Here is a 25,654-nt window from a genome sequence, read left to right as displayed (position 1 = left end):
TGTTACACGAGACTACCCGACCACCACATTGTAGCGCGGTGGACTCTACGAAACCTTTCGATTCGGCATGGAGTTCCTCCGACAGCACCAGACAGCATTGAGGCGGGAGTACTCAAGATGTCTCATGCAGAAGTTATTCGGGCATGTTGATCGGCCGCTCGTCAAGCCACAGTATCAAGGCTTGGCGTAGTGTCGCCTTTTTCAGGCAACGTCATAATCATCTGCTCATTATCTACGAAATGAACACAGCATTGACTAGACAGCTGAAAGCGATAAGATAGCTGTTCCTCGATGCCCTCAGCGAGAAATGAGACCATTGGCAGCTTCTGGAGTCGCAAGTCTTGGCGAAAGAACCTGCATGAGCCAAGCACAGCTGGACAGGATCTCAGAGGCGCACGCTGCTACCTCCTGCTCGGAGCTAGATATCTATCTGTTGGCAGCTCACACTTGTATAAGTTGTAACTTGCTGCATTGGTGAGTAGCCTGCCAGCAAGGCCTACTCTTACTTAGTGTATGACACCCATTGCAGGCGTTTCGAGGCCCGACATCGATTGACGTCATCGCGGCCCCAAAGAAAATCCTGAGGGAAGCTCCATCACTCCAAGAGGCAGCTCCAAAGCTCAAGCCGGTGGTCTTCCGCAGTGTCAGTTCGAAAACGTGGATACAGGAATCAAAAGAGGCAAACACGTGTAAGCAGTGAATGGTCATCATTGGCTCAAAAGCGGGGGGTTGATCGCTGCAGGAACCAGGGCAAAGGACGGCCGCTGATCTTACCACCCCTGTCGATGCCGCGCCATCCGCTCCGAGTCGCGGAACAGCATCGAGCTCGCGACGACGACAAAGCTGCCTTTAGAGCTGCTGGTATACTTCGATAGAACCTTCCTGTAGAATTTCACCTTCTTGCACATACTTTGCATCTACCATTCTTTAATTCCTCAGACACATCCCCCCCTGCGCGAGCCCAGCATGCATCCTCACTCGCTGCCCGTTCTTGCACTCCTGGGCCCAGCCCTCTCCGCCCCGGTGCTGTCCACGCCTGCCCTGCCCGTCAGCAATGCCCTCCAAAACATCCTCGACAACACCGACAACTCCGAGCTCTACACGTACCCGACAGCGCTGACTCAAGGCATCATCCCCAAGCCCATCCACTCCCACAACGACTACTGGCGTCCCATCCCCTTCTACTCGGCGCTCGCCGTCGGCGCCGCCTCCATCGAAGCCGACGTCTGGCTTTTCGACGACACCCTCCTCGTCGGCCACGAAGAAGCCGCCCTCACCCCCGTCCGCACCTTCGACTCGCTCTACATCCAGCCCATCCTCGACGTCCTCTCGCAAACCAACCCGGCCAACTCCCCCTACGTCGACGCCAGCGCCAAGCCCAACGGCGTCTTCGACACCGCCTCGGGCCAAACCCTCTTCCTCTTCGTCGACGTCAAGACCGACGGCCCCGAAACCTGGCCATACGTCGTGCAGGCCCTCGCACCCCTGCGCTCCGCCGGCTACCTGACCACCTTCAACGGCACGGGCGTCACGCAAGGGCCCGTCACCGTCATCGGCACCGGCAACACCCCGCAGGCCAACTTCACCACCGACGCCCCGCGCGACTACTTTCTCGACGCCAACCTCGCGCTGCTGAGCGACGAGCAGAGCAACATCACCGCCGCCGTCTCGCCCGTCGCCAGCACCCAGTTCAGCAGGTATGTGGGCGAGATCAACGGCACGGAGTTCAATGCCACGCAGTTGGGTATTGTGCGCGAGCAGATCGGCGTGGCGGCCGAGAGGGGCATCCTCGCGCGCTACTGGGATACGCCGGGCTGGCCTGTGGGCACGCGCAATGCCGTGTGGCGGACCCTGATTGAGGAAGGGGTTGGGCTGTTGAATGCGGATGATCTGGCTGCCGCGGCCGGGTATGTGGGAACTACAGAGCCTTTCCAGTAGTGGACGGGTGTGTGTTGAAGACTGAAGGCGTGTGTTCGGGGCATGACGGTTCAGCAAGTTCCATATAATAGAAGATATAGCCGCATAGTAATGAGTAATGACAAGTTGTAAAAAGCGCTACAGCTTACTTGCCTCCTGCTTGGCCCATACCCCGTTCTTCACCTGGTAACTTTTACCTTTGGACCAGCCCAACCACTTCTTCAGGGTCTCATCTGCTCCTTGACCGGGCTGCATCGGCTGTCCCGAATATACACTTCCCTGGCCCGGACTGGCCGTCAAACCAACAGCAGGCCTCAGCTCGTACTGTGCACTTTCCATCTCGCCGAGTTCCAGCACCGGCGCCACACAGGCATCGGTGCCATCAAAGATCGTCTCCCACTCCTTTCGGGTCTTCTCCTTGAACCTCCTTGTGTAGACTTCGCGCTGGTAGGGCCAACTGCGCTTGTCCAATCGGTCTATCCCGTTCGGGCAGATATCTTCAACGCTCAAAGACATGCCCTTGAGGAACGCAGCGAAGAATTGCGGCTCCAATGCCCCGACACTCATGTATTTGCCCGGATCTTTGCACTCATAGCACCCGTAGTATGGGGCTCCGCCGTCGAGCTGGTTCTCCCCCTTGGGCGCACTCCACATGGGCATCTTGGTCAGCATGCGAGGGAACGTCCCTAGGTAGCTCACGCCATCTACCATATTGGCCTCCACCACCTGTCCCTTGCCGCTAAGCCCTCTGTGTAGCAGGGCTAGGAGCACTCCAACGAACGCCACCATGCCTCCACCCGCAAAGTCGGCCAATATGTTGCCGGGGTGGAGAGGCGGCTCGCCTCGCTTGCCCAACAGCGACAAAATACCAGACACTGCCAGGTAATTGATGTCATGGCCCGCCATGTCTTTGTACTTGCCATCCCTCCTGAATCCAGTCAAGCGAACGGTGATGAGCTTCTCATTTTGTTGCATGAGCTTCTTGGGGTCTAGACCGAGCTTCTCAAGCACACCCGGGCGGAATGGATCAATCAGAACATCGGCGGTGGACAGAAGTGAATGCAATACGGCGAGGGAGGACGGGGACTTCAAGTCTAGAGATATGCATGACTTGTTCTGGGTGAGGAGATCGGACGAGGGGGCACCGGGTCGGTCGATGCGTAGCACGGAGGCTCCGTAGGATGAGAGAAGGAGCCCACAGAAGGGCCCTGGTGGTCATTGTCAGTCAAGAGGCTAGTATTGGTGATGCTGTACTGACCTGGCGCAAGACCCCCGAGCTCGACGACTTTCAGGCTGCTAAGTGGTGGGGAAGCCGTCATAGCTACAGCTCGATCTCGTTGTTGGCGATTGTGCAGTTTGTCCAGCCAGGAACGCTGGGAGTATAGGTATCTCACATCCTGTGAAAAGACCTAGGCCGTGTAAGTCCACGCCCGCGGTTGTGAACATCGCAGCCATGCTGGTACCGAGGTAGCCGTAATGCGGAGAAAGATGAGACACGAGTCGCATGTAGAGCATTTACGCGTCAAGCATGACTCGTACTTTGAGACGCCTTCCCTGTACCTATATTGTACAGTGCTCTTGTTGTGTTAGATTGTCATCGCATCCTGATCACAAGCTCCCGAATCTCTATTCTTGCCTGGCCTTACATTGAAAGCTCTACGGTCACTTCAGTGTCTAGGAGACTAATGTCCGCCTCAGACACCCACAAGCCCTCAGGGGTAAAGAGCTGTCAAACTGGCGCTTTACCTTGTCCAAGTAGAGCTGGTATCGTCGTCTATTTGTTCACTGCTTCTCTTGTGAGAGCTATGCTGTATCTCGGACAAGACCACCCTTGTGTCTGGGTCACAACTTCCTCATGCATGTTCAATAGACATAACCATGTCTTTCGCGCAACTGACCTTAGGGACCCTCTGAATAGGATTAGCGAAGAGCCCCATTTGCTTGGGGCTTCAGCCTCAGAATATGTGGCCGGCCGAAGCAGGTGTTCTCGAAAACTTATGGAAGCGATACCCTGACTTGCTTAGGAATATCAACACCAACGCTATCAACGTCTAGAGTGTTCTACACAAAACTTACCGATCCGACCCTATATCTCATGATTCGTTTACATATAAATGTTACAAACACTTCTGTTGCAACCACTCAATCAACCATTTCTTTCACCGGCCCATGGAATTGCCGACGCCCGAACACGACCCAGTAGCCCATGGAGATGAGAATGACGCCGAAGAAGACTACCACTGTCCAGTTGAAGTTCAACGCCGTTACAGGCAGTGCTGTTGGAAAGAACAGGAAGATCGAGATGAAGATCGAGTAGACAATGGAGAACAGATTGATGGGCAGTCCCCATTTGCCTAGCCTCCAGGGCCCATAAGCAATATGCTCGCCGCGTACTCTGTGCGAGGTCAGTTGTGGTCAGTGGGCATTCGCGAGAAAACTCACTTTTTGATCGTGATCATGACGACAGGCATGATGTAGGTGAAATACAGCGCAACCGTCGTTACACCAACGATGGCATAGAAAGCCGCAGTGCTGCCGATGTTGATCAAGCCAAGGAGCATGCAGCACAGCGTCGTTGTAGCGATGGCATTGATCGGAACAGCTCGTGTTGAGTTGACCTTTGCGAGCCAGCCGCTGAACGGAAGCCCGTGGTCACGAGCAAACGCCCAGGTGGTCCGGCTGGCTGATGCAAGGAGGGCAAGAACTGCTGCGACCGCGGAAGCTACGATGCCGCAAGTCATTGCATTCGTGGCTTTGGTCGAGTTGGTCGCAGCATAGAAGATCTGGATCAACGCATAGCCGGTCGGGGTCTGAAGGGTCGTTTCCAGGTTTCCACAGCTAAAGAGCAGCGCAATCAGGAAGGCAAAGCCAAGGAGACCGTTGAGGGCGACGCTGGTGATGAGTGCTTGCGGCACGACAATCTCGGCCTCCTCGATCTCCTCGCTCATGTGTGCTGCGCCATCTGATTCCCGTTAGCCGCGCCAAGTAGCTTCGGAAATGACGATACTGACCGTATCCAGTGAAAGGGAAGGCACAGGTGAGCAGGCCTATACACCAGGCCACGCCTCGATTATCCCATCCGAACAAACTTTCGAAATCCGTAAAGACAAACTCGGCCGAATGCTGCGGTGCCAGGTAGACGAGAGGCACAATGATGGCGAAGAACATGCCGACGTGGAGTACCAGAATAATGGTCTCCAAGTACGGCAGGAATTTGATCAACCAAATATTGACGGCAACCGACAGCAGTAAGATCGCAAAGAAGAGGAGTGTGCCGTGCCAGCGGAGGTACACATATCCATCCGGGTCGTTGAGCACAAACAGGCCCTGCAGCAGTGTCGCTCCCAGAAAGGCAGGCGTCGCCGTTGCTGCCACCCAAGCCAGTACTGACACCCAGCCTGTGAGGTAGCTGAGCCAGATGTTGGCGCTTGGAGGCGCAAGCAGGTATACCCAGTGATATTGTCCACCGCTCGTGGGCGCCATGCTGGCAAGCTCTCCCAAAGATGCAGCCGTTGCCAAAGTGCCGAGGAAGCATAGGATGAAGCCATACACGAGCGAGACAGGTCCTCCGTTGACAAGGCCGGCTTGTATCAACGCACCGAGCGGTTCCCACGTCGCCTGCAGAGGTCAGATCGCCACGAAGCGTACACATCGCTTGTGCCACTTACCATCAGAGTGGTGGAGAACCCGACCATGGACATATACCCAAAGTTGCGCTTCATCTGTCAGTCCATGTTGCACAACGTCCAAGATCTTGCAAACCTTGAGTTGAGGCCGCTTCCCCAATCTATGCAGTGCCGCATTGTCATTGTTTCTGTTGGCGGAATGGTTCGAGTGGTAAGCCTGATCGAAGGACCGGTCGGCGAGTGTCATGGTGGGCTACTGGCTCTTTGACCACGGCAATGTCGAGCAGGAAAGGTTCTATACAAGCAGCGACAGCTGCCTTCGACCAGTCTGCAACCAAATGCCGACAGAAGATCTTAGGTCGAGTCTAGCGACAGGAGGTTGCAATACAGGTTGCGCCTCGGAAGTGGTACTTTCGCTGCAAGCGAACAGACCCTTGTGCCACTTTAGCCAGGCACTGCGGCACTCATGAGCCGGGATGCGATGAAACCCTTACACATGCGGCAGACACTTCTTCCAGATCGTGCAGGTCGTGGCGTCCAGATGATTTGCTCGAGCATCTGAAAGCGAAATTACGCTTTGGGAACAAACAGCCACAATGCATTTGAGTTGCTGTCTAGGGGTTGGTTTTAGGCTTCTCCACAGGCCAGGAATTGAGTTCCAGACACGGCACGGGCATGGGCAAGGATGTGCTCGAGAGGAACAACCAACTGCGGAAGCACACATGTGTTTGACAGCTGCCGTCCAAGTTTGTGCCCGAACCAAGATTCTGGGCTGTCCAGAAACGGACCTGTGTATCAAAAGATCACGACATACATAAGGTCACGACCAGGCGGAGACTGCCAACACCTGCGTTCGTAGATCCATGGGTACCAGATCAATCCCGTGGATTCTTAGGCACGCTAAGTCATGCTTAACGAGACGCCGTCGCACGGGGGCCAGCACTCCCGTCGCGTCTCGAGTCTAGCCGATGGGGCCGGCAACACGAGCGCCGAGATGCCTAACCAGGGTAACCGAGATCGACACGCCACCTCCTCCTACCAGTATGGTCCACGAAGCTTTCGACACAGCATTGCGACGACGCTAGGGGAAGCCTGATCGTGCACGAGCGAAAGGCAACAGAGCTAGTGGGTGATATTAGCCGTTCAACTCTGCAATCATCTCTCTAGTGCCGGGGTTTCTCTGCGCACACAGTACACGGCGGCCAATCGAAGGCCTACTCAATCACCAAGAGGCACGGCGCGGCGCTGAAGCCGATATTGCTGCCCCGAATGTAGCGAGTTGCAGGTCGCAGTCTGCGAATGGTTCACGGCATCAACAGCTCTACGATCAACAATTCAGAACTCGGTTCTGTGAATCGGCCCATTTGTACTATTAGCACGACCCAGATGCCATCGGCGGTACTAGCAATCATGATCCGGGACTACGGCATCTTCAGCCAATGCTAGCGCCTATCTCTAGCAGAGAAACTCAGAGGTCAGAGATGCCCCTGAGCTCACCTCGCTTGCACTTCTAGGCTAAAAAGCAGTGTCTGCAGCCTCATCCGAGACTACGTCCGCAGGCATTCTCCTAGCCGGGGCGCCACGTATCGTTTGCTCGAGGCCCAAGGAGACTCGGTTTACGTACATCGCCAGGTGGGTTCCAATGGCCATCTGCATTGTCCGCCCTTGATCACGCTACTGGAGTTCATCCCCTGCGCTGGAGGCCCACCTGTTGGAACCCTCGTGCAGCGTTGTATCCGGAACTCCAAACACTCTCTGAACGCACTTTGTTCAGAAAGTGGATTAAGGACGACCCCTCTTGTCAAGTCACATTGGTATCAAATCTCGTCCCCTGACTAGAGGATCGCAGACTCGCCGCAGTATTCGTGCGGGTACGCTCGCCAATTCAAGGTACGGCAACTCGATAGACCCACCACGTCCGACTCGATGTTCCGGAGTCCTCTGGCTCCGTTGGATCGTCTGTAGGGTCCTCAAAGCGATGTCAAGCGATACGATCCCCTCTCACAAGCTCTCGCGACCGTGAAAAGATTGTCGATCACTGCGGCAAAAAGTTCGCAGGTCGCAAAACACCACCGCTGCATTCTCTTCGGGTGCACTTCACTGTCTGGACAGAAGTCTGTATCCGTTGACGGCCACTAACCACGATGTCGGGCCCTCCAGAGATACCAGAGCTGGCCTATACCGATCCCATTGCCTACTCAAAGACGCTGCCGCCAATATACCACCTAAAGCCGGCGCATGGCGCCATCACCGACGACAACCATGGGGCCTACGTGGTCATCGTGGCCTGGATCATGATGTGCTTCTTCACCATCAGCGTTCTGACTCGTCTTCTTACGAGAACTATACCAGTCCTTACTGCAGGCATAGATGATGTCCTCTGCGGGCTCGCAATGGTAATGCCTCCACCATTCGACCTAACCTACACCTACTGATGGCCCTATTACAGGTCTTTGGCATTGTCCAGACTGGCGTAATCTACAATGCTGCCACCAACGGCCTTGGCCGCCGACAAGACGATCTATCGCCCTCCCTCTTCGAAACCTATGCGAAAGCCTACTACACAGCCAACTTGTTCCTGATCCTCACCTTGGCCTGCGCCAAAGCCTCACTCATCTTTCTCATCGTGCGCCTCTCGCCCGCGAGGTCCGTCCGCCGCATCTGCTACGCCCTCCTAGGCGGCATCGCCCTGTGGGCGGCCGTCTTCCTCTTCCTCTTCGCCTTCCAGTGCCCAACGCCGTCACCCTGGGACTACAACCAGCAATGCGCACTCTCCACCGGCGGCCTATACTACGCCTTCGCGGGCACAGACATCGCCACCGACCTCCTCGTAACCATCCTCCCCGCCTACGTCATCTGGTCCGTCCAGATCCCGATCCGCAAGCGCATCACGGTCATCGCCGTCTTCGCCAGCCGGCTGGTCGTGCCGCTGTGCGTGGCGCTGCGCATGAGCAGCTTCCCACCCTACGTCGCCCCCACCGCCGACCGCAGCTGGGAGGTCGTCACTCCGCAAACCTGGGCTCAGGTGATACAGTGCCTCAGCATCATCACCGCCTGCATCCCCTGCCTCAAACCCTTCCTCGAAAGCCTCGAGAGTGGCTTCATGGACATGAGCATGACGGGCCACACGGGCGCCACGTACGGCGGCGCGAGCTCTGGGTCCGGCAACCACGGCACCAAGAGCAAGTCTGGGACTCGCGGCGGCGGCACCGGCGGCAGCGGTGGCGAGAGCTATGTGCTCAGCAGCTTCACGAGCAGTGGCAAGGGTGCTGGCGGCCACGAGGTCAGCGTTCACGCCAAGGCGCAGGAGATGTACCTTGGGCGCGGCACACCCACGACAGGAGGCATCCGGGGCGAGGCGCTGGGTGGGGGCGGCGGTACGCAGGGAAACATCGCCGATGGGAGATACCTGGACGTGAACGCCAGTTCAGGCGCGACGTCGGAGTTGAAGCGTAACCCGTCCGTGGCGGAAAGCGAGCGCGCGTTGACGAGTAAGAGTAGTGAGCACAGTGAGGATTTTGTGAGGGATACGAGGGGCTTTGATTTTGCGGGGATGCGTGCGGCGGCGGCGGGGGCAGGGGGCAGTCCGAGGAGGGGGAGAGGGGAGGCGGATGGCAGGCATGCGAGGGAACAGAGTGATGGTGGGGGCATCAGGGTGACGAGAGAGGTGGAGATCAGGAATGAGGGCAGCTTTGATGTTAGGGGTGGGCAGGAGTATGGGAGGAGATGGTGAGTCGCCAAGTGTCGCTGTCACTGTCGCTGTTGCTGTATAGCGGCCAGTGTCTGTATCGATCAGGACTGTAAAGGTTCAGGGGTGTGCTGTAAGATGTGAACATACATGGATACTGGATGCGAGAAATGGTATACAGAAAATGGGTTTATATACGAGCGTGGAGTAAGAGATGAATGTGGTAGATACTACGAATTGATTTTGTTCCTAACGACGGCTCTGCTTGAATTGAGCTTAGTGAGAAAGCCTGCCTTGCTGCGAATATGCCGTGACTATACTGTACGCTCATGTTTCATTTCCGTCGGGGGGGTTTCACAACGCCACAATACGCTCTTCCAACGCTGCGACGGACAATTCGATCATCCACATCTCAGGAACGAGCAGTCAACAACTCCAGCTTAGCCATGTCGATCTTTGGTCCGTGGTAGCGCGTCCGGGCATAGACCAGCCAATTGGCCAGCCCGCAGAGGAAGAAGACACCCAGCACCGCACTCGCGTAGTTCATCATGCCACTCGTCGTCGGATTCGTGGTCGGAAAGCAGTAGAAGATCAAGGTGATCAGACTCCACGCCACGGTGAACAGATTCGGCAGCCAGCCCAGAGCGCCCATGTTCCAGTGGCCCTTCCTGGGCAGGAAGCGCTCGGCGCGGCCCGACAGCATCAGGAACAGGATGGGGATGGCGATGGACATGTGCATGAGGATCAGGCAGGTGCCGACGATGGCGTTGAAGGCCACCTGGCTGCCCAGGTAGATGCAGCCCATGATGAAGACGACGACGGCGTTGAAGAGCAGCGCCCACACCGGCACACCCAGCTTGGGGTGCACGTGCCCGATCTGCTTGCTGAAGATGAGGCCGCCGTCCCGCGCAAAGGACCAGCTGAGGCGCGAGGACGTCTGCTGCGTGGCGTTGAGCGCGAAGATGCCCGTCATGATGAGCAGGGTGGTCAGCGCGGTGGCGCCGCTGCCGGAGCGGAGGGCCTGCTCGAAGATGCCGAAGATGGGGACGGGGGATGAGAGGATCGCGCTGGGGTCCGAGATGCAGTAGAACATGGCTACTACGAAGGGGAAGCAGGTTACGAAGCCGATGGTGACGGCGGCGATCAGAGCCCAGGGGACGGCGGTGGCGGCGTTCAAAGCGTCTTCGGCTAGGTGGACGGCGCCATCGATGCCGACGTAGGCAAAGTTGGGGTTCACCATGCCGGTGAGGAAGACGACTCCGGATGGCCAGCCGGTGCCCTCGTTGACGAAGAGCGTCCAGACCGTGTCATTGGGCGCCTTTGGTGATGCCTTGGCTAGGCAGGCGACGAAGATGGAGAAACCTAGGAGGAGGGAGTAGACCAAGCCGACGGTGTGCGTCCATGGAGCCCAGCGGAGGACGCCGATGTTGTAGCCCAGGACGAGGAGGTTCGTTGCCTGATATATCAGGAAGGACTGGTAGTTTTGCGGGGTGAATGTTGGGTTCCAGTAGACAGCCATACCCAGCACGAGCTGAGGGATGATGACGCAGATCGAGGCCGCAATGGCCTGCCAGGCAAAGATGTTGATCAGCCCAGCGGCATAGCTGGCACCGCGATTGACTGATTTGGGGGCAACGATGTATGTCCAGTGGTACTGGCCACCGGCCGTTGGGTACTTGGCTGACAGCTCCGCCATGGACAGACAGCAGCAGCCAATGACGAAGGTCGCAACGACGAGGCCATAGATGATGGTGACGGGACCGCCAGCGAGGAAGCCCAGGAACAGAGTGGCCGCAAGACCACACCACGAATTGCAGATGTTGAAGCCGGCGGAGATGATATCCAGCACGCTCAGCACACGTGGAGGTGCATCTGAGCCAAAGATAGACTCGTAAGCCAGCTCGCCAGAGCTGTTATCAGAGGATTCGACATCCTTGTTGGAGACCGTGTTCTCCTGCTTGTGTGCTTCCGCCATTTTGTGCCGTTCACACTTGAGACTTTGCGCTGTGTCCTGAGACCCGGTAGAAACAAAGGGGAGGTGAGGGTGAGGAGGAGATGGCTTGCAGCAAGCAAATCTCCGGTGAAGAGCAAAACAGAAACGACAGGCTTTTTGACAAGGAGGCTTATCGTGCAGCAGGCGCGTGGTAGAAGCACAGCACGACTCAACAATTCATGCACGAGGTGAAGAGGACCTCAGAAATGGCCAAAAGTCAACAGCCGATGGGAGGGTGGTTGAAGTGGGATTGGCTCTGTGCTGAGTGGCGCTGGACAGTGCGTCGAGGGATTGCAGACGGGGGAGGACTCACCGAACACGTTGCAGAGGGTTCATGTCTAGATCGCCTCGCTTAGGAACATTGTGTCGGTAGTGAGCGGCAGTTGATTGGGTGAGTACCATGGACTGAAGCAACATGCCGTTCGGGAGGAGAAGATAACCCTGCCATCACCCCAGCATAGTGCCCTGTCTAGCGTTGCTGTAAGAGTGGAGGCACCTAAAGTCTCTAGGCGTCCTAGGCAGTGATCCGCGCCGCCGCCAAAGTCTGCTAGCGCCACGGGGAGCTCACTGTTTCCGATCCCTGCGGGTCCTTGCGAGAGTTTTTCTGGACCTCCATTGTCCTGAAGTATCGAACACGGTCGAATCCTCAAAAAGGAAGGTATCTTGTCAAGGTGACCAACGCCACGTGCCTGGGGTACGCGGCATTCGAGACAGGTAGCCGCACATGGCAGAAGGGCCCAATCTCGACCATCACACCACTCCAAGAACATGGCCGCCAGCAGTTACTCATTGACGAAAAGCCTGTACGGTAGAGTCGTCAAGCTTTGAGTTGCATCGATTGACTACGTTTAATCCTCCGATCGCGGGAACGGGTGACCTTTAGCCGAGAAAGGGCGGCCTCAAATTGTTAGCCCCTAGTCGATTGCTTGAGCTGTTCGTACTTGGTGCCTGTCGACAAGTTTGTGTAACCAGTACCTGACGATCAATTCCCAAAATGGCCGCCAACCAGGTCAGGTCAGGCACGTTGGCGGATATACCTCAGATGGCCGACGTGTTCGCAGCGGGCTTCATTGACGACGATGTCTTTGGCCGATTTATGCATCCGAAGCGCAGAGAATATCCCCATGACTGGCTGCGACATTGGAACAAAGATCTTCGAAACCATCTTCTTAGCCCAGCAGTGCAATGCTATGTTCGTGTCAGTCCGGATGGTATTGTCAAAGGCTGCGTCATGATGGCGCGGATTGGTCAAGGCGGTGATGACAAAGTTGCCAGCGAGAGTCTCAGCCACAGACTCCTGCGGCAGATCTATGTTGCCCAAGACTATCTCGAGAGTTTTGTTTGGTCCGATCGATCAGCAGACCACGAGGCGATGGCTATATTTGACAAGAACTGGGACGACATCAAGCACCACTTCTCCGGGCCGCGAGCAGAGTGCTGGCTAATCGAATTGCTCTGTATTCATCCTGATAGTCAGAAGGCCGGCTTTGGCCGAGAGATTATACAGACAGCTATAGATCTCTGCAAGACAGAGAACCCGCCGATCCCACTCTGCGTCATTGCCAGCGACGCTGGCGACGCTTTTTACGAGAAGCTAGGCTTCCGAGAAGCCGGCAGAGCCGACGTCGGGGACTTGAGTGGCGTCAAGGGCGGGAGCCTCAAGTTTTATGAGGAGCATCTGAAACAGTGATGCGTGTCAGAAATGTTTGTACAGCATGCTGGATACCTTTTACAATAGCACAGACCACCAGTCCATGGCCTTGTTCAATCCGTCTAACCAGGATTCGTGCCTCTAACGACCCAAAGCGGATCTTTCAACCAGCTGCCTGGTGCCACGACTTCGACTATCTCGATGCTTCGCCATCCACTCCACCAGAGGTAGTCACCCACCATTTCCAGCCGTGCCGGTTCGTCGACTTTGAGCCACCGGCCCACAGCCTTGGTCGGAAAGCAGCGGTTCGATATGACGAGGTGGATCGTCCCTGCAGGCTTGGTGAGCGTCCGGACCGACGACAAGATCCCTACAGGGGAAGTGAGATAGTCGATGCTGACGACACATGTTGTGGCGTCCAGATGGCCTGCCGTGCCCTTGTCGGTGTCCGAGAGTTCATTCGCAAGATCCCGTGGGACGTTGAGCTTTGGGTGGGCGTTCAGGTCCTGTAGCCACCACCTTCGTCGTCTGGTCTCTCCATCCCGAGCCTTGCCTGATGCCGTAGGGTTCAGCACGGGATTTGCAGCCAATTCAGCATCGTTCATGCCGGTGCCAACGACAATCACATCGCCGTCGGTCTTTGATGCCGGGGCTGCTATCCGGGGCGGATAATGTGAAACCCAGGATGAGCATATGTCTAAGATACTGACTGGCTTCGATGAGCTTGAGGGATGCTCCGATGAGGATGACTGCGGCAAGAATACGTCGTAGTACTGCTTGAGATTGACTATGGCGTTGTCATCGATATGCGTGACAAAGCGAGGCGTGGAATAGAAGTTCGTGTCTAATGACGGGTCCATGGGCGTCATATCGTGTGATGAATACGGGAATGGCCCAGTCGGATTTGCGGGTGTATACTGGCGTGGGGGATACTTATGGTGGCCAGGACTAGCCATGTTTGAGCTGGGTGGCTGGGTTGCAGCACCTATGAAAGAAGCCAACGAGATGGAGCGGGCGAAAGCTGGCGGGCGAGTATAGGACAAGCGAAACGGAAGGCGGCGCATTGGCACGAGACGAACGGGCTGCTTCACGAGGATGCAAGCAGAGTGCTAGGTCAATATAGATTAGTCAAACCATCCTGATGGTTCATTTTCGCACAGGTCATGAACTACAGCTGGTGTTCTTGATCACATCATGACTTTGATGATCACGGAGCAAGGCTGTGAGATGGGGGGGCACAAGGCTGAAGACAATGCTCTTGTGCCAAGCCTACAGCTGCGGGGGAGTCGCGTTTGTCTCTCCAGAAAGTTCCTAAACACGGGCAACATGTGCTTCTTCCTTCTATTCAATCATCCTCTTGTAATACCACTATTTACACCAGTATGGACAACTGCAAGACCGGTCTCGCGCTGCTAGACAAAGGCGACGCCTCCGGGGCGCTCATTTCCTTCACCAAGGCTCTCATCGAACACCCCACCTCTCCAGACTACTACATCCACCGCTCCAAGGCTTTTGCGCGCCTCTCGCCCGGACGCTACGACCTGGCACTCAAGGATGCGGAATACGCAATTCTCTTTGCCCGTCAACGTGGCTCGAGACAGAAGATGCAAGAGGGTCAGCTGAGAAGAGTCGTCGCTTTCTACAACCATGGCCAGTACGCGGCGGCGCAAAAGCTGTTGACCTATAGCTCCAAGTGGGACAATGCGCAGATGTTCAAGATGTGGACGGCCAAAGTCGAGCAGAAGTTGAAGACTCTTCCTGAATCCGAAAAGGTCGAGATCGAGGTCAAAGAAGTTCCCGAAGTTACCCTACCCACTGCGGATCAAGCCAAATCGAGACTCAAGAAGCAAATCAACGCCGATGGCTCCTTCAACCTCAGTGCCGCGGAGAGTGATGAGTTAGTGCCTGATGAGCCTCAAGCGGACAAGCAAGCTGCTGTAGCCTCGAGCACAACCCACAATACAACATCGGCTCCCGTGGTTATCCGCCAGGATTGGTTCCAGACTGGCACCACTGTCACAGTAACTCTCTTCGCCAAGGGTGTGGACAAGGAAAAGTTCAACGCTGACATCCAAGAGGGGTCTCTCTACATCTCTTTCCCCAACCCTGGCAACCCAGACTCTGAGTATTCCTTCTCCGTGGACCCTTTCTATGCACGTGTAGACGTCTCGCAGTCCAAAGTAAACGTCTTCAAGACCAAGATCGAGATCATCCTTACAAAAAGTACACCAAATCAGAAATGGGGCACTCTGGAAGGCAAAGAGCCTCTCACCACATCCAACGGGTCCAGTGGCGCTGGCGTGAATTCCATTCAACAGTCGGTCCCCAAGAAAGAGTCGGGTCCAGTGTATCCAACTTCCTCCAAGACTGGCGCGAAGAACTGGGACAAGTTGGCTGCTGATCTGACCGCCAAGCCGAAGAAGGACCAGAAATCGAAGGCGGATGAGGATGGCTCAGCGTCCGAAGGTGAAGACGACCCAGGCTATGACAGCGATGAAGGTGGAGATGCAGTCGATGGCTTCTTCAAGAAGCTGTACGCAGGATCAGATGAAGATACCCGGCGTGCGATGATGAAGAGCTATTATGAGAGTGGCGGTACGTCGCTTAGCACCAACTGGGATGAAGTCGGCCAGAAGCGGGTGGAACCGTACCAGAGCAAGGACGATTGAGAAGACAGTGACAAGGGCTGCTGGGCCTGTCCGCCGCATTATCATGAGCAAGGTTGATTTTCATAGCGACTGGTGTCCGGGATGCAGTATTAGCCAGGTGTTTGGGGATTTGTTAAGTTGCACATGTTTAGTATGCATCCAAAGTTGATGCCCTTCATTGCGGAGTAGTAGAGCAGTTCTGAGGGAACAGCAGTACTGGACTGTCTCTGAACAGTCCGCATTTCAACCAATGATGGGCATGGAAGGCGTCCATAGTGGAGCCGAATTAATATAAAGTGATTGGCTGCGTGTCTCTTCGTTCAAGTTGACCGCAATCACCGCAAAGACCTGTCCAAAGACTTGTCTATCCAGAAGTACAAGCATTTCGGCGACATCTGTCACCTCTCAGAGAGCAAGTTCGACCAGCCTCATCGCGTATCGACACGAGCATCTAAGAGATGGAGCCACAGCATGACCGATTTCTCCATTTTCGCTTCGATGGCGCCATCAGCGGCCAACCCTTATCTTTCCCATGGGGAAGCCAATCATGCATGCAGAAGCATGGCTTCAGTTGATCAACATGATATGAGTACATTTTCCTCCTCCTAGAGGCTTGAGCTCTTTCCCCTCCACACCTGCCCTCGCCGCTGCCGCCCATCATGGCCGACTTCAAGACCGCTTCCCCGTCCTCGGAGTCGCCCGTCGGCTACGACAGCACACCCGCCCACGCCACCGACCATGCACGCATCGACCCCGAATCCGGCGTCAAGCGCGGCCTCAAGACGCGCCATCTATCCATGCTGGCGCTCGCCGGCATTATCGGGCCGGGCCTGCTCATCGGCTCCGGCGGCGCCCTCAATAACGGCGGGCCTGCCAGCCTCATCATCGGCTTCGGCGTCATCGGCATCATCGCCTTCTCCATCATGCAGTCGCTGGGCGAGCTGACCACACTGTACCCGTCCGGGGGTGCCTTCACCGCCCTAGCTGACCGCTTTGTCGACAAGGCTTTTGGTGTGGCGGTAGGGTGGAATTACTTTATCATTTGGGCGGCCGTCTTGGCGAATGAGTACAACGTTATCACTGCTGTGTTGGTCTACTGGAGCGATACCGTTCCGCAATGGGGGTATTTCCTCATCTTCTGGTTCGCCTTTTTGGGCTTTCAGATGTTAGGAGTTGAGGTATGTGATCAATGCTCCCGGCACTTTTATGTTTCTTGTGAGCTCACACTTTGTTTAGTCGTTCGGTGAAGCTGAATTCTGGCTGGCCCTGATCAAACTGCTCGGCCTTGGTGCCTACTTCATCTTCTCAATCGTCTATGTCGCTGGAGGAGTCAACGGAGATGCCATCGGCGACCGCTACTGGCACGATCCAGGCGCGTTCAACGGCAACGGTTTCCGCGGCGTCGCCTCCGTCTTCGTCTTCTGCAGCACCTTCTACGCCGGAGTCGAGTCGGTAGCAGTAGCAGCCACCGAGACGAAGAACCCTCGTGTTGCGGTGCCACTAGCCATCCGACAAGTCTTCTGGCGCATCATCTTCAGTGAGTCCTCGCCGAACACAAATATGCTTCAGATCGAATACTAACCCCCTCCAAGTCTACATGGGCTCCGCCATCTTCTTCGGCCTAACCTGCCCCGCCAACGCCGATGGCCTCATCAACGGCGCCTCCCGCTCGCTGCGCTCGCCGATGACGATCGCGATCCAGAACGCCGGCTGGCAAGGCGGCGTGCACCTGATCAACAGCTTCATCTTCATCACTTGCCTCTCGGCCGTCAACTCGTCCATCTACATCGGCAGCCGCACCGTACTTTTCATGGCGCAGGACGGCAAAGCCCCACGCTTCCTCGGCTACACCGACCCGCGCGGCGTGCCCGTCTTTGCCATCCTGCTCACGAACCTCTTCGGCGCCCTCTCCATGATGAACGTCTCAACCGGCGCAAGTAAAGCGGTAAGTCGCTTCTACTAATTTCCCCCAACAGACATCCAGACTTGACTGATCCGTCCGTCTATAGTATTCCTACATCGTCAATCTCTCCGGCGTCTCCACCTTCCTCGTCTGGGCCTCTATCAGCCTGATCCACATCCGCTTCCGCCGCGCTTGGGCCCACCAGGGCCGCTCCGTGTCCGATCTCCCCTTCAAATCCCTCTGGTACCCGTGGCTGGCCTACTTTGGCCTCGCCGCCAACATCTTTCTCGCCTTCGTGCAAGGCTGGACCACGCTGAGCCCCTTTGACGCCGGCACGTTTGTCGATGCGTATATCCTGCTGCCGCTGTTTCCGGTCACTTATTTGGGGTATAAATTCGTGTTCAAGACGAGGCTGTGGCGCGCAAGTGAGATTGATTTGGATGCGGGGAGGAGGGCGGATGTGGATGCTGCCAAGGGGGAGGGGGAGGGGGAGGTTTTGCCCAGGCCAGAAGGGGCGGGCGTGGGGAGGAGGGGGACGGTGGTGCAGAGGGTGTGGAGGAATTTCTAGGTTCTGATGGTCGGCAGGTTTTGTGAAGAGTGATCGCATGGCGGGGAGAGGCGGTAGCTCGTAAGCGATAAACTGTTGGTCCGTTGATACATGTAGCGTTGCGAGAACTGTCACTAACTCGGCCGACGCCGCTCTTGCGCACAACGGCAACTTCTTGCGCTGCATCGTTGACCATTCGTTGCTCGCGGTCAGTGCAACCGATTTGTAAGGCTCTACACCTCTACAGCAAACCTCACTTTCCTTTCAGAGCGTATACCGGAACCTGGGGCTGAGGTCACCCAGCTCAGCCACCTCTTCTTCTGTCTTACCCTCGAATTTCCAGTCCTCCTCGCCCCGCTCCCTTCGCGCATTTACCGTTCTATAATATAGGTGTAGGGTCGTCATGGTGCTCATGGCGAAGCCCAACAGACCGATAGTCGCCCCGTACCCAGGACGGTATTCAGGCGCCATAGCATTGGTGAACAAAAAGGGCGCCGCCACACCAGCCGAGTTTCCCATTGACAGCTGCACACCGCTGGCGTACGCGCGCTTGCCGTAGCGCGGGTTGTTGGTTGAGAGCCACGCGACGGGCGTGCCGTTGGCGACGTAGCATCCCATACCGACGAACATGCAACCCGTGAAACTGAGGCCTGGGCTGTGGTTCGCGATCAGCATGGCGTAGCCGACCGTTGCGACCAGTTGGCCGCCGGCGGCGAACGGGCCGCGGATTTGGGTGATGTCGCTGATACGCGAGCAAATGAGGTAGGTGATAGCTCCGATCCCATAGACTGGGATGGTCAGGAGCTGGACCTCGGCAACGCTCCAGTCGCCGATCCCACGGATGATCGTAGGAAGAAAGGCGCTGAACCCATAAAGCATGGCGTTGTTACAGAATTGAGTGAGGCCATAGGCATAGGTCTTCCAGTCAAGCATGCCGGCCTTTACATCGGGCCAGTGGAGCTCCTGCGCCGATTTGGTTTGCCCGGTTTCGGCTTCGCGAAGGAGTACCATGTTGCGGCGGTCGTCGTCGGTGAGGAACTTGGCTGTCTGTGGACTGTTTGGCAAGACGAACGGGATCAAGAGTCCAGTAAGGACGGTCGGAATTCCGTTAAAAAGTAGGATATATCTCCATGCTCTCCAGCCTGCAGTTCCGTCCATGTTGCCGATGCCATAAGCGACCAGGCCTCCCGCGGCGCCCGATACGGCGGATGTGGCGAAGAAGTAGCTTATTCGGAGCGCGATATTGCCCTTGTTGTAGAACGTGGTTAGATAGAGGATGATACCTGGGAAGAAGCCGGCTTCAAAGAAGCCCAGCAGAAGGCGGCAGGCAATGAGCCCTCCCAGATTCTGAACAAAGGCAGAGAATGTTGCCACAAGACCCCAAGCTACACAGAGACCGGCGATGTAGTATGCAGGCTGGAGTCTCTTGATGATCATGTTGGAGGGTGTCTCAAACAACTGTATGAGAAGGCAGTGTTAGTGCTCGCGTCATGCACAGAGGTGAGTGGCTCACGCAGTAAGTGACAAACAGAATTGACACGGCGAGCTGAAATTGGTCACCAGTAAGGCCGAGGTCATCCTCCATGCCATACAGACGGGCGTTGCCGATGCTGACTAGATCTCTTCAGTTTCGTAGCAAGCGAACGAGAGGGAAGTGCCCACCTCTATCCATAAAATTCATCAAGTATCTGTTTGTTTGTTAGTCGTGTTCATGTGAGATTACGGTAAGTATTGACGGACATCCACATCACCATTGGTATAATGCGTTTGTCAATCTTGGTCATGAGCTTACGCTCGGTCATCTTGTCGACGATGACCCGGGTACCAGCATTTTCCACCTCATCGTTGGAGTTGTTGCCGGACAAGTCTGGAAAGTCCGCTTTCTCGGGCTCGGCATTGAGGGCAGCCATGTCGTCAGAGATTCAATCGATTTCTGTTGGCGAATAGCTCTGGACTTCCCCTCAGCATCGGCAGCAGTGTTTCATGTTATATAGGAGACGCGGTCCCTCGACGAATGCTCACCCGAGGCATAAGAGCCTTGGGCCCTGGAGCGGTCGTGCTCGGCGCATCGAAATCCCCAACATTTTGGACCATCTGGGTCGGGGTAATCTCACGGATCCGGATCCGTGGTGAGAAGCCAAGAGGTAATGATGCACGCCATGCCTTGAGCCACGAGGCAGGAATACGTGGCGCCGATCTGGGCTCAGACTGCTGAGCCTCTCTGATGGCATGATAGACGGTCAGCCAGCGTCACAGATGTCATAGAACCTGCAAAAGTATCCTTGCGGTGTATAATCGCGGGTGCTTGTTCGCTGCATCAACCGTGGCGGAGGTCAGCATAGCCGAGGAGCACTCCGGCAGTTGTGCCTGTTGTCGCAAGATCCTTGTTTCGGAGAACAAGAATGCAAAGGCCTTGGAAAAGTGCCGAGTAGCACGGTGAGAGATGTGACCTTCTTCTTACTTCGTCGTGTAAGGGGTTAAATGGAGTGCTGCATAAAGTTGGAGTCGTCGGACTGGAGCTGGGCAATACACTTACTTTGCGCTGGCCAAGACCTCCCCGTCCCCCACGTTCTTGAATTGTGGGGTATATGTCCTTGTTTTGATCAAGGGTCTTGGTTCGAGGTTCTTCACGGATCCGAAAGGTCTCAGATAGGAGGTGAGATCCGTGCTAAGTAGGTACACGCTAGTCCTGCTCTGGAATACCTCTTTCCCTACCAGCGACTTCTGCCGCAAGAGTAGCACAAGTATGGCGAGGTGATATAGAATAGGTACTTTGTCCTGCGCAGGATCACAGATCTCGAGCCCGGTACTTGAAGCTGCGACTCTTTGCCTGACGTTTGTTCAAAGCCGTGGGTCTCACTTATATCTCCTGCCATTTATGTGTTTACATAGTTCCTTGCGGCCATGTGAATCTACAGAACCGTTGCCTTAGCTTGTACATACAACAATAGCCTGGTAAGTGGATGCGGTGAGCGGAGCATTTCGCTCACCACTGTCGATATATTGGTTATGTCACTATTGACGTTACACTCCAACCAATACAAACTAACATGGACATGCCAGCGAGAAAATAAGCGTGCCACACAGGAGGGTCAGCCACAACGCACAGCCACACCTTCCTTATCGATACCGGCAGTCTACCAATTTTTTGACGTCGGTCCCCACAGCATCTACGGCACCACCAAAAGCAATTTCGACAGGGAGGCTGTTGTGATAACCGGCCCTTGCACTGACTCTACCACATCCAGAGTACCGACACAGTGTCGCCATTTTCCCGCTTCTCAACTATGGCAGCTCCAACTCCATCGGCTGCAGCGACGAAGCCGATCCATACCATAGTTCTGGATTCTTCGCCGCTCCTACTGAACACGCCCGGTATCTCCACACTACGGGCTAACAGCAGTGAACTCGTCACAACACCGTCGGTCCTCGCCGAAATCAGACATGAAGAAGCAAAGACAAGAGTTGACACATTGTATCTACCATTTTTGAATGTGCGTACTCCGAACCCCGCAAGTGTTCGTTTTGTGAAGGACTTTGCGCGCAAGACTGGTGATGGTGCCGTTCTAAGTCAAACCGACTACGAAATTCTCGCTGTGGCTTACGAACTGGAATGCGAGAGAAATGGTGGTGATTGGCGGTTACGAAATGCCCCAGGTCAAAAGCGGCTGAATGGCAGTCCGCCCGAGAAGAAGGTGGATATCGCGCCAGAAGCGCAGCCTGTCGAGGCACAGCTGGAACAGTTGACAATGTCAGAACGACCTTCGACTGCCGAAGATGCGCATGTGGAAGATACAATATCCACCGAACCAGATCCGGGACCTGAGGTCGAAGAAGTGCTCGATGATGGAGACTCTGCAGATTCTGACGAAGGCTGGATCACTCCATCCAACATTAAAAAGCACAAAGCCAAGGACGAAGGTACTGCCAATTCGAAGCCATCAGAAAAGACACTCCAGGTTGCCACCATGACTGGCGACTTCGCCATGCAGAACGTTCTTCTCCAAATCAATCTGAATCTACTATCGACCAAGACTTGCAAGCGAATTTCCCAGATCAAGCAGTTTATCCTCCGGTGCCACGCGTGCTTTGCTACCACCAAGGATATGTCTAAGCAATTCTGCGCCAGGTGCGGCAAGCCCACGCTCACTAGGGTCAGCTGCACAACCAATGACAAGGGCGAGGTAAAGTTACATTTAAAGGCGAACATGCAGTGGAACAACCGAGGCAACGTCTACTCGATACCCAAGCCAACTGCTGGCACAGCGAACCAGAAGTGGAAGGGCCCGCAGGCAGGTGGCGGTAAGAGTGGCTGGGGCAATGACTTGATTCTGGCAGAAGATCAGAAGGAATATATCCGTGCAATGTCCAGTGATAAGCGGCGCAAAGAGAAGGACCTGATGGACGAAGACATGCTACCAAGCATCCTGACTGGAGATCGAGGCAAGACGGGCGGCAGGACGAAGGTCGGCGCGGGAAGAAATGTGAACTCGCGAAAGCGGTAGCTGTCTTGGTAGAATAACGTTCGTCTGATATTAGCAGAGCTGTCTGCTTTCCTGCCGTGGCCTGCCTATAAATGTTGGACCCCTTACACCAAACTCCATGTCAAGCATCATGTTTGTGGTATGCGATCAGTGCTACTCTTTTTTCTTCTCTTCTGTGAACAATATCAGCCTTGTGTATCCCATAATCCGTGAGCCACAAACCTTGCTGTGTCAAGAGAAGTCCATATCTCTTCTTCAGAGTAACGCGATGTCTGCATTGTATTTCAGTCTGCTGCTGCTGCACATTCTCTGCTCTTTCCGGACATACCTTGAGTACTTGTCGTCCGGAGAGAATCTTGCGGGGTGCGCGCTTTTGGTGACAGTGCCATCAAGCACTTTGCGCAGAGTGTAGGTTCGTCGACCTGTCGCGGGGTCTTCGGTGTACATGAGATGCATGTTGGCCGGTGGAACACGATTAAGCTTGAGCTACTGAGTGGTTGTGGTGCAGTCAAGCGATGTACAAGGAAGTGCTACAGACGTGCAATGTGCTTTCGCTGCCTGGAGAACTTCATCTCTCCCTCTCAAAAAATTGGTCCGGCGCAGATCCGCAGTCTTGGCGCAAGCCTTGCGGTCAGCCTTGTCGGGCCGGTCACTTAGGTATGAGACCAACCACCCTGGTGCCATCGATACCTGGTAGTATTCGGCGAGAAGTTATCACGGTCACACAGTTACGGTTATCACTGCGCCATTTTCAATACGGCTTCGAGAAGCGTGAATACGAATATCGGGTTATTGCGGATTACCCAGTCTCAGCAGGAACGGTGGTCAGCAATGGGCAATGCAACGCCGGCCCCGTACCGGGGTATAGCCAGGTTGTAGAGTGCTTAAACGCAGCGGGAAGCGTGAATGCCGGTCGAGAGGTTCGTACCTGCGTCTCGAGGCCGCCGCTTGATCATTGTATAAGCGTTTGCCGCCGTTCAGGGGTGGGGGGGCATAAATTTCATAATCTGTCGGGAAAAGTCGACAGGTGGGCTCCCAGCGTCGAAACATGCCCGCTACTCATCCAATGCTATCCGTTGGACAATCGTAAGTTGCTTCTCCAAACAACGAATTGGCTGCAGTGATCAAAAAGAGTAGCATTGGGCACACATTTTCGGATGCCAGCCAGTCGTCAATATATTCGTAGATTGGTTTTGGCAGCTAGGTAGCGCAGAAAACGCGCACATGCCTCTCTCTCAGTGGTGCGCCTCGAGTGACCTCAAAAAATATTTTGGCAAACGGGGAAGTGCGGGTGCAGCCGAGCTACCTGCACTCAACCGCTGCGGCGCACCACCACTCTTTCTTTCCTTATTACTCACTCATAGGTTGCCCTACCTGCATCCTTTCGACCAAACAAGATCAACAAAGCGATGAGCCTCGAGACACAGCTCCTCGCGGCTAGCCACAACGGCAATCTTCAGCTGGACTGATCTGGTTATCATCCGCCTTCCCGAAACATGTATGTGAACCTCGTGCATTTACGTCCCCGTCGCAATGATGACTCCTTTTGATGCCTAGTTGGTTAGCACTTTGATTTCAGCTTCCTTCAATGCAGGCCCTTGTATTAGACTACAACGGTATCTGATTGCAATCTACCTTCATATCGCTCGCACCCGCTTTTTCCAGACCAACAACACTGACTTCAATCAGCACGCCATGGCGACTACCCCAGCGGACTCAAAAACTTCTACTTCTGCCGGACAGCAAACGAAGTCACGACCCAGAAAGCCCAACTATAATCATATCCATCGGCATCTCCTACCGATCGAAATCCACCCTTTGCCTGTTCTTATTCCTCATAATCCCATCTCAGTGGTGGCATATGTGTTGTCATATCTGACCCAGGTGCTCTACCCGCCATTGCAGCCAACATACAACGGCTATTTCTCGTCAGCTACCTCGTCAATTCACGTTACAGACAATGATACCATCAAGAAACTATGGGAAATGGGTTTCTTCGGCCGGGGAAGTCTCAGTCGCAGTGAACCTACGTGGCTAGAAAATCAGAAACGTCAAGGCGCCACCGCCGAGGAGAACACTGCACAGAGGCGAGAACAGCGCAGACAAGTCAAACTAGAACGGGCGAAAAAGGAGCAAGAGGAGATTGAGAAACGTCTGAGCGAGGAAATGCGGACCAATAGCAACGGCAACCTGCTGAAGAACAACGCCACAGATGTCAGCGATATCGGCAGCGTGCTCAATTCAGAAGGCGGAACTCCGACAGAAAGTCTACGGCCAGCGCTCAGTTCAAAGCCGAGCGATCTTAATCTCGAAGCCAATGGCAGCATCCACGGCTTTGATGAGTGGAAGAAGACGGTCGAGGCTAACGGCTTACCGACACCTCCACCAACATCAACCTCGTCAGAGGACACGAATCCGCTGGACTCCCGGCCCGTGCAGCGGTTGCAACGTACTAAGACTGTCCGCTTCTCGCCAACAATTGAAGCACGCGAGTTCGATCTTAGCTCGCCTGTCATTTCACCCATCAAGTCACCCGGATCTTCCCTCGCCGCCCCCGAGAAACCTGGACCAAAGGAAGTCGCAGTGATTGAGAATCAGGAGCATTTGAACCTCTCCCTCGAAGAGGCCTTCTTTCTGTCGTACGGGCTAGGCGTTCTCAATGTCTATTGCGATGACAGTGATACAATATTACCACCAGCATCCCTTCTTTCGCTCTACAGACGACACTCTTATCATCCACCTCGGTCACTTTCCGTTCCGGCTGAGCCGGACGACCCCTTCATGCTCTCCTATGTAGCCTATCATCATTACCGAAGCGCTGGCTGGGTTGTCCGCTCCGGAATCAAGTTCGGTACGGACTACTTGTTGTACAACAGAGGACCAGCGTTTTCCCACGCCGAGTTCTCCATCACCATTCTTCCATCATACAGCCACGCTTACTGGCGCTCCACCCAAGCACACAAGGATTACGTGGCGGAGAAAACAAAGAAGACTTGGTGGTGGCTACATGGTGTGAATCGTGTTCAGGCGCAAGTCCACAAGCAGCTCATCATCTGCTATGTCGATGTACCACCACCATTCCGGGGAGAGGACAAGGGTCGAGATACGGACATTGGGCTTGAGTTGTCACGATACAAAGTCAGAGATGTGGCGATCAAACGCTGGACTCCGAACAGGACACGAGATTGAGAGGTCCT

General features: G+C 55.1%; 13 protein-coding genes across 13 annotated transcripts; 7 read left to right on the top strand and 6 right to left on the bottom strand.

Annotated features, from left to right (window-relative positions):
• Positions 1-966: 966 nt before the first annotated feature.
• On the top strand, positions 967-1,938 carry HMPREF1541_10172 (uncharacterized protein; the record flags this gene model as incomplete). The annotated part of the gene is made up of 1 exon (XM_008714843.1): positions 967-1,938. One exon carries the CDS (start codon positions 967-969, stop codon positions 1,936-1,938), a length of 972 nt encoding a protein of 323 aa, XP_008713065.1.
• A 117-nt stretch (positions 1,939-2,055) lies between these two features.
• Positions 2,056-3,236, bottom strand: HMPREF1541_10171 (uncharacterized protein; the record flags this gene model as incomplete). The annotated part of the gene is made up of 2 exons (XM_008714842.1): positions 2,056-3,125; positions 3,176-3,236. The coding sequence occupies 2 exons, from the start codon at positions 3,234-3,236 to the stop codon at positions 2,056-2,058; spliced, it is 1,131 nt and encodes a 376-aa protein (XP_008713064.1).
• Positions 3,237-4,059: 823 nt separating this feature from the next.
• HMPREF1541_10170 (uncharacterized protein) lies at positions 4,060-5,790 on the bottom strand (the record flags this gene model as incomplete). Its single annotated transcript, XM_008714841.1, has 5 exons — positions 4,060-4,312; positions 4,360-4,879; positions 4,929-5,535; positions 5,586-5,633; positions 5,680-5,790. 5 exons carry the CDS (start codon positions 5,788-5,790, stop codon positions 4,060-4,062), a joined length of 1,539 nt encoding a protein of 512 aa, XP_008713063.1.
• A 1,897-nt stretch (positions 5,791-7,687) lies between these two features.
• Positions 7,688-9,276, top strand: HMPREF1541_10169 (uncharacterized protein; the record flags this gene model as incomplete). The annotated part of the gene is made up of 2 exons (XM_008714840.1): positions 7,688-7,939; positions 7,993-9,276. The coding sequence occupies 2 exons, from the start codon at positions 7,688-7,690 to the stop codon at positions 9,274-9,276; spliced, it is 1,536 nt and encodes a 511-aa protein (XP_008713062.1).
• A 367-nt stretch (positions 9,277-9,643) lies between these two features.
• HMPREF1541_10168 (uncharacterized protein) lies at positions 9,644-11,206 on the bottom strand (the record flags this gene model as incomplete). Its single annotated transcript, XM_008714839.1, has 1 exon — positions 9,644-11,206. The coding sequence occupies one exon, from the start codon at positions 11,204-11,206 to the stop codon at positions 9,644-9,646; it is 1,563 nt and encodes a 520-aa protein (XP_008713061.1).
• A 1,012-nt stretch (positions 11,207-12,218) lies between these two features.
• On the top strand, positions 12,219-12,914 carry HMPREF1541_10167 (uncharacterized protein; the record flags this gene model as incomplete). The annotated part of the gene is made up of 1 exon (XM_008714838.1): positions 12,219-12,914. One exon carries the CDS (start codon positions 12,219-12,221, stop codon positions 12,912-12,914), a length of 696 nt encoding a protein of 231 aa, XP_008713060.1.
• Positions 12,915-12,997: 83 nt separating this feature from the next.
• On the bottom strand, positions 12,998-13,831 carry HMPREF1541_10166 (uncharacterized protein; the record flags this gene model as incomplete). Its single annotated transcript, XM_008714837.1, has 1 exon — positions 12,998-13,831. One exon carries the CDS (start codon positions 13,829-13,831, stop codon positions 12,998-13,000), a length of 834 nt encoding a protein of 277 aa, XP_008713059.1.
• Positions 13,832-14,257: 426 nt separating this feature from the next.
• HMPREF1541_10165 (uncharacterized protein) lies at positions 14,258-15,544 on the top strand (the record flags this gene model as incomplete). The annotated part of the gene is made up of 1 exon (XM_008714836.1): positions 14,258-15,544. One exon carries the CDS (start codon positions 14,258-14,260, stop codon positions 15,542-15,544), a length of 1,287 nt encoding a protein of 428 aa, XP_008713058.1.
• A 638-nt stretch (positions 15,545-16,182) lies between these two features.
• HMPREF1541_10164 (uncharacterized protein) lies at positions 16,183-17,994 on the top strand (the record flags this gene model as incomplete). The annotated part of the gene is made up of 4 exons (XM_008714835.1): positions 16,183-16,701; positions 16,760-17,060; positions 17,116-17,468; positions 17,533-17,994. 4 exons carry the CDS (start codon positions 16,183-16,185, stop codon positions 17,992-17,994), a joined length of 1,635 nt encoding a protein of 544 aa, XP_008713057.1.
• A 243-nt stretch (positions 17,995-18,237) lies between these two features.
• HMPREF1541_10163 (uncharacterized protein) lies at positions 18,238-19,883 on the bottom strand (the record flags this gene model as incomplete). Its single annotated transcript, XM_008714834.1, has 4 exons — positions 18,238-19,431; positions 19,487-19,587; positions 19,636-19,661; positions 19,714-19,883. The coding sequence occupies 4 exons, from the start codon at positions 19,881-19,883 to the stop codon at positions 18,238-18,240; spliced, it is 1,491 nt and encodes a 496-aa protein (XP_008713056.1).
• A 1,377-nt stretch (positions 19,884-21,260) lies between these two features.
• On the top strand, positions 21,261-22,478 carry HMPREF1541_10162 (uncharacterized protein; the record flags this gene model as incomplete). Its single annotated transcript, XM_008714833.1, has 1 exon — positions 21,261-22,478. One exon carries the CDS (start codon positions 21,261-21,263, stop codon positions 22,476-22,478), a length of 1,218 nt encoding a protein of 405 aa, XP_008713055.1.
• Positions 22,479-22,610: 132 nt separating this feature from the next.
• On the bottom strand, positions 22,611-22,913 carry HMPREF1541_10161 (H/ACA ribonucleoprotein complex subunit 3; the record flags this gene model as incomplete). The annotated part of the gene is made up of 3 exons (XM_008714832.1): positions 22,611-22,630; positions 22,680-22,729; positions 22,786-22,913. 3 exons carry the CDS (start codon positions 22,911-22,913, stop codon positions 22,611-22,613), a joined length of 198 nt encoding a protein of 65 aa, XP_008713054.1.
• A 1,239-nt stretch (positions 22,914-24,152) lies between these two features.
• Positions 24,153-25,646, top strand: HMPREF1541_10160 (tRNA-intron endonuclease; the record flags this gene model as incomplete). Its single annotated transcript, XM_008714831.1, has 1 exon — positions 24,153-25,646. One exon carries the CDS (start codon positions 24,153-24,155, stop codon positions 25,644-25,646), a length of 1,494 nt encoding a protein of 497 aa, XP_008713053.1.
• Positions 25,647-25,654: the final 8 nt, after the last annotated feature.

Source organism: Cyphellophora europaea, assembly GCF_000365145.1.
Source record: "Cyphellophora europaea CBS 101466 unplaced genomic scaffold supercont1.12, whole genome shotgun sequence".
Lineage (NCBI taxonomy): Eukaryota > Fungi > Ascomycota > Eurotiomycetes > Chaetothyriales > Cyphellophoraceae > Cyphellophora > Cyphellophora europaea.
The sequence above is the reverse complement of the archived record's forward strand: the minus strand, read 5'-3'. Positions and strand labels throughout refer to the sequence as shown.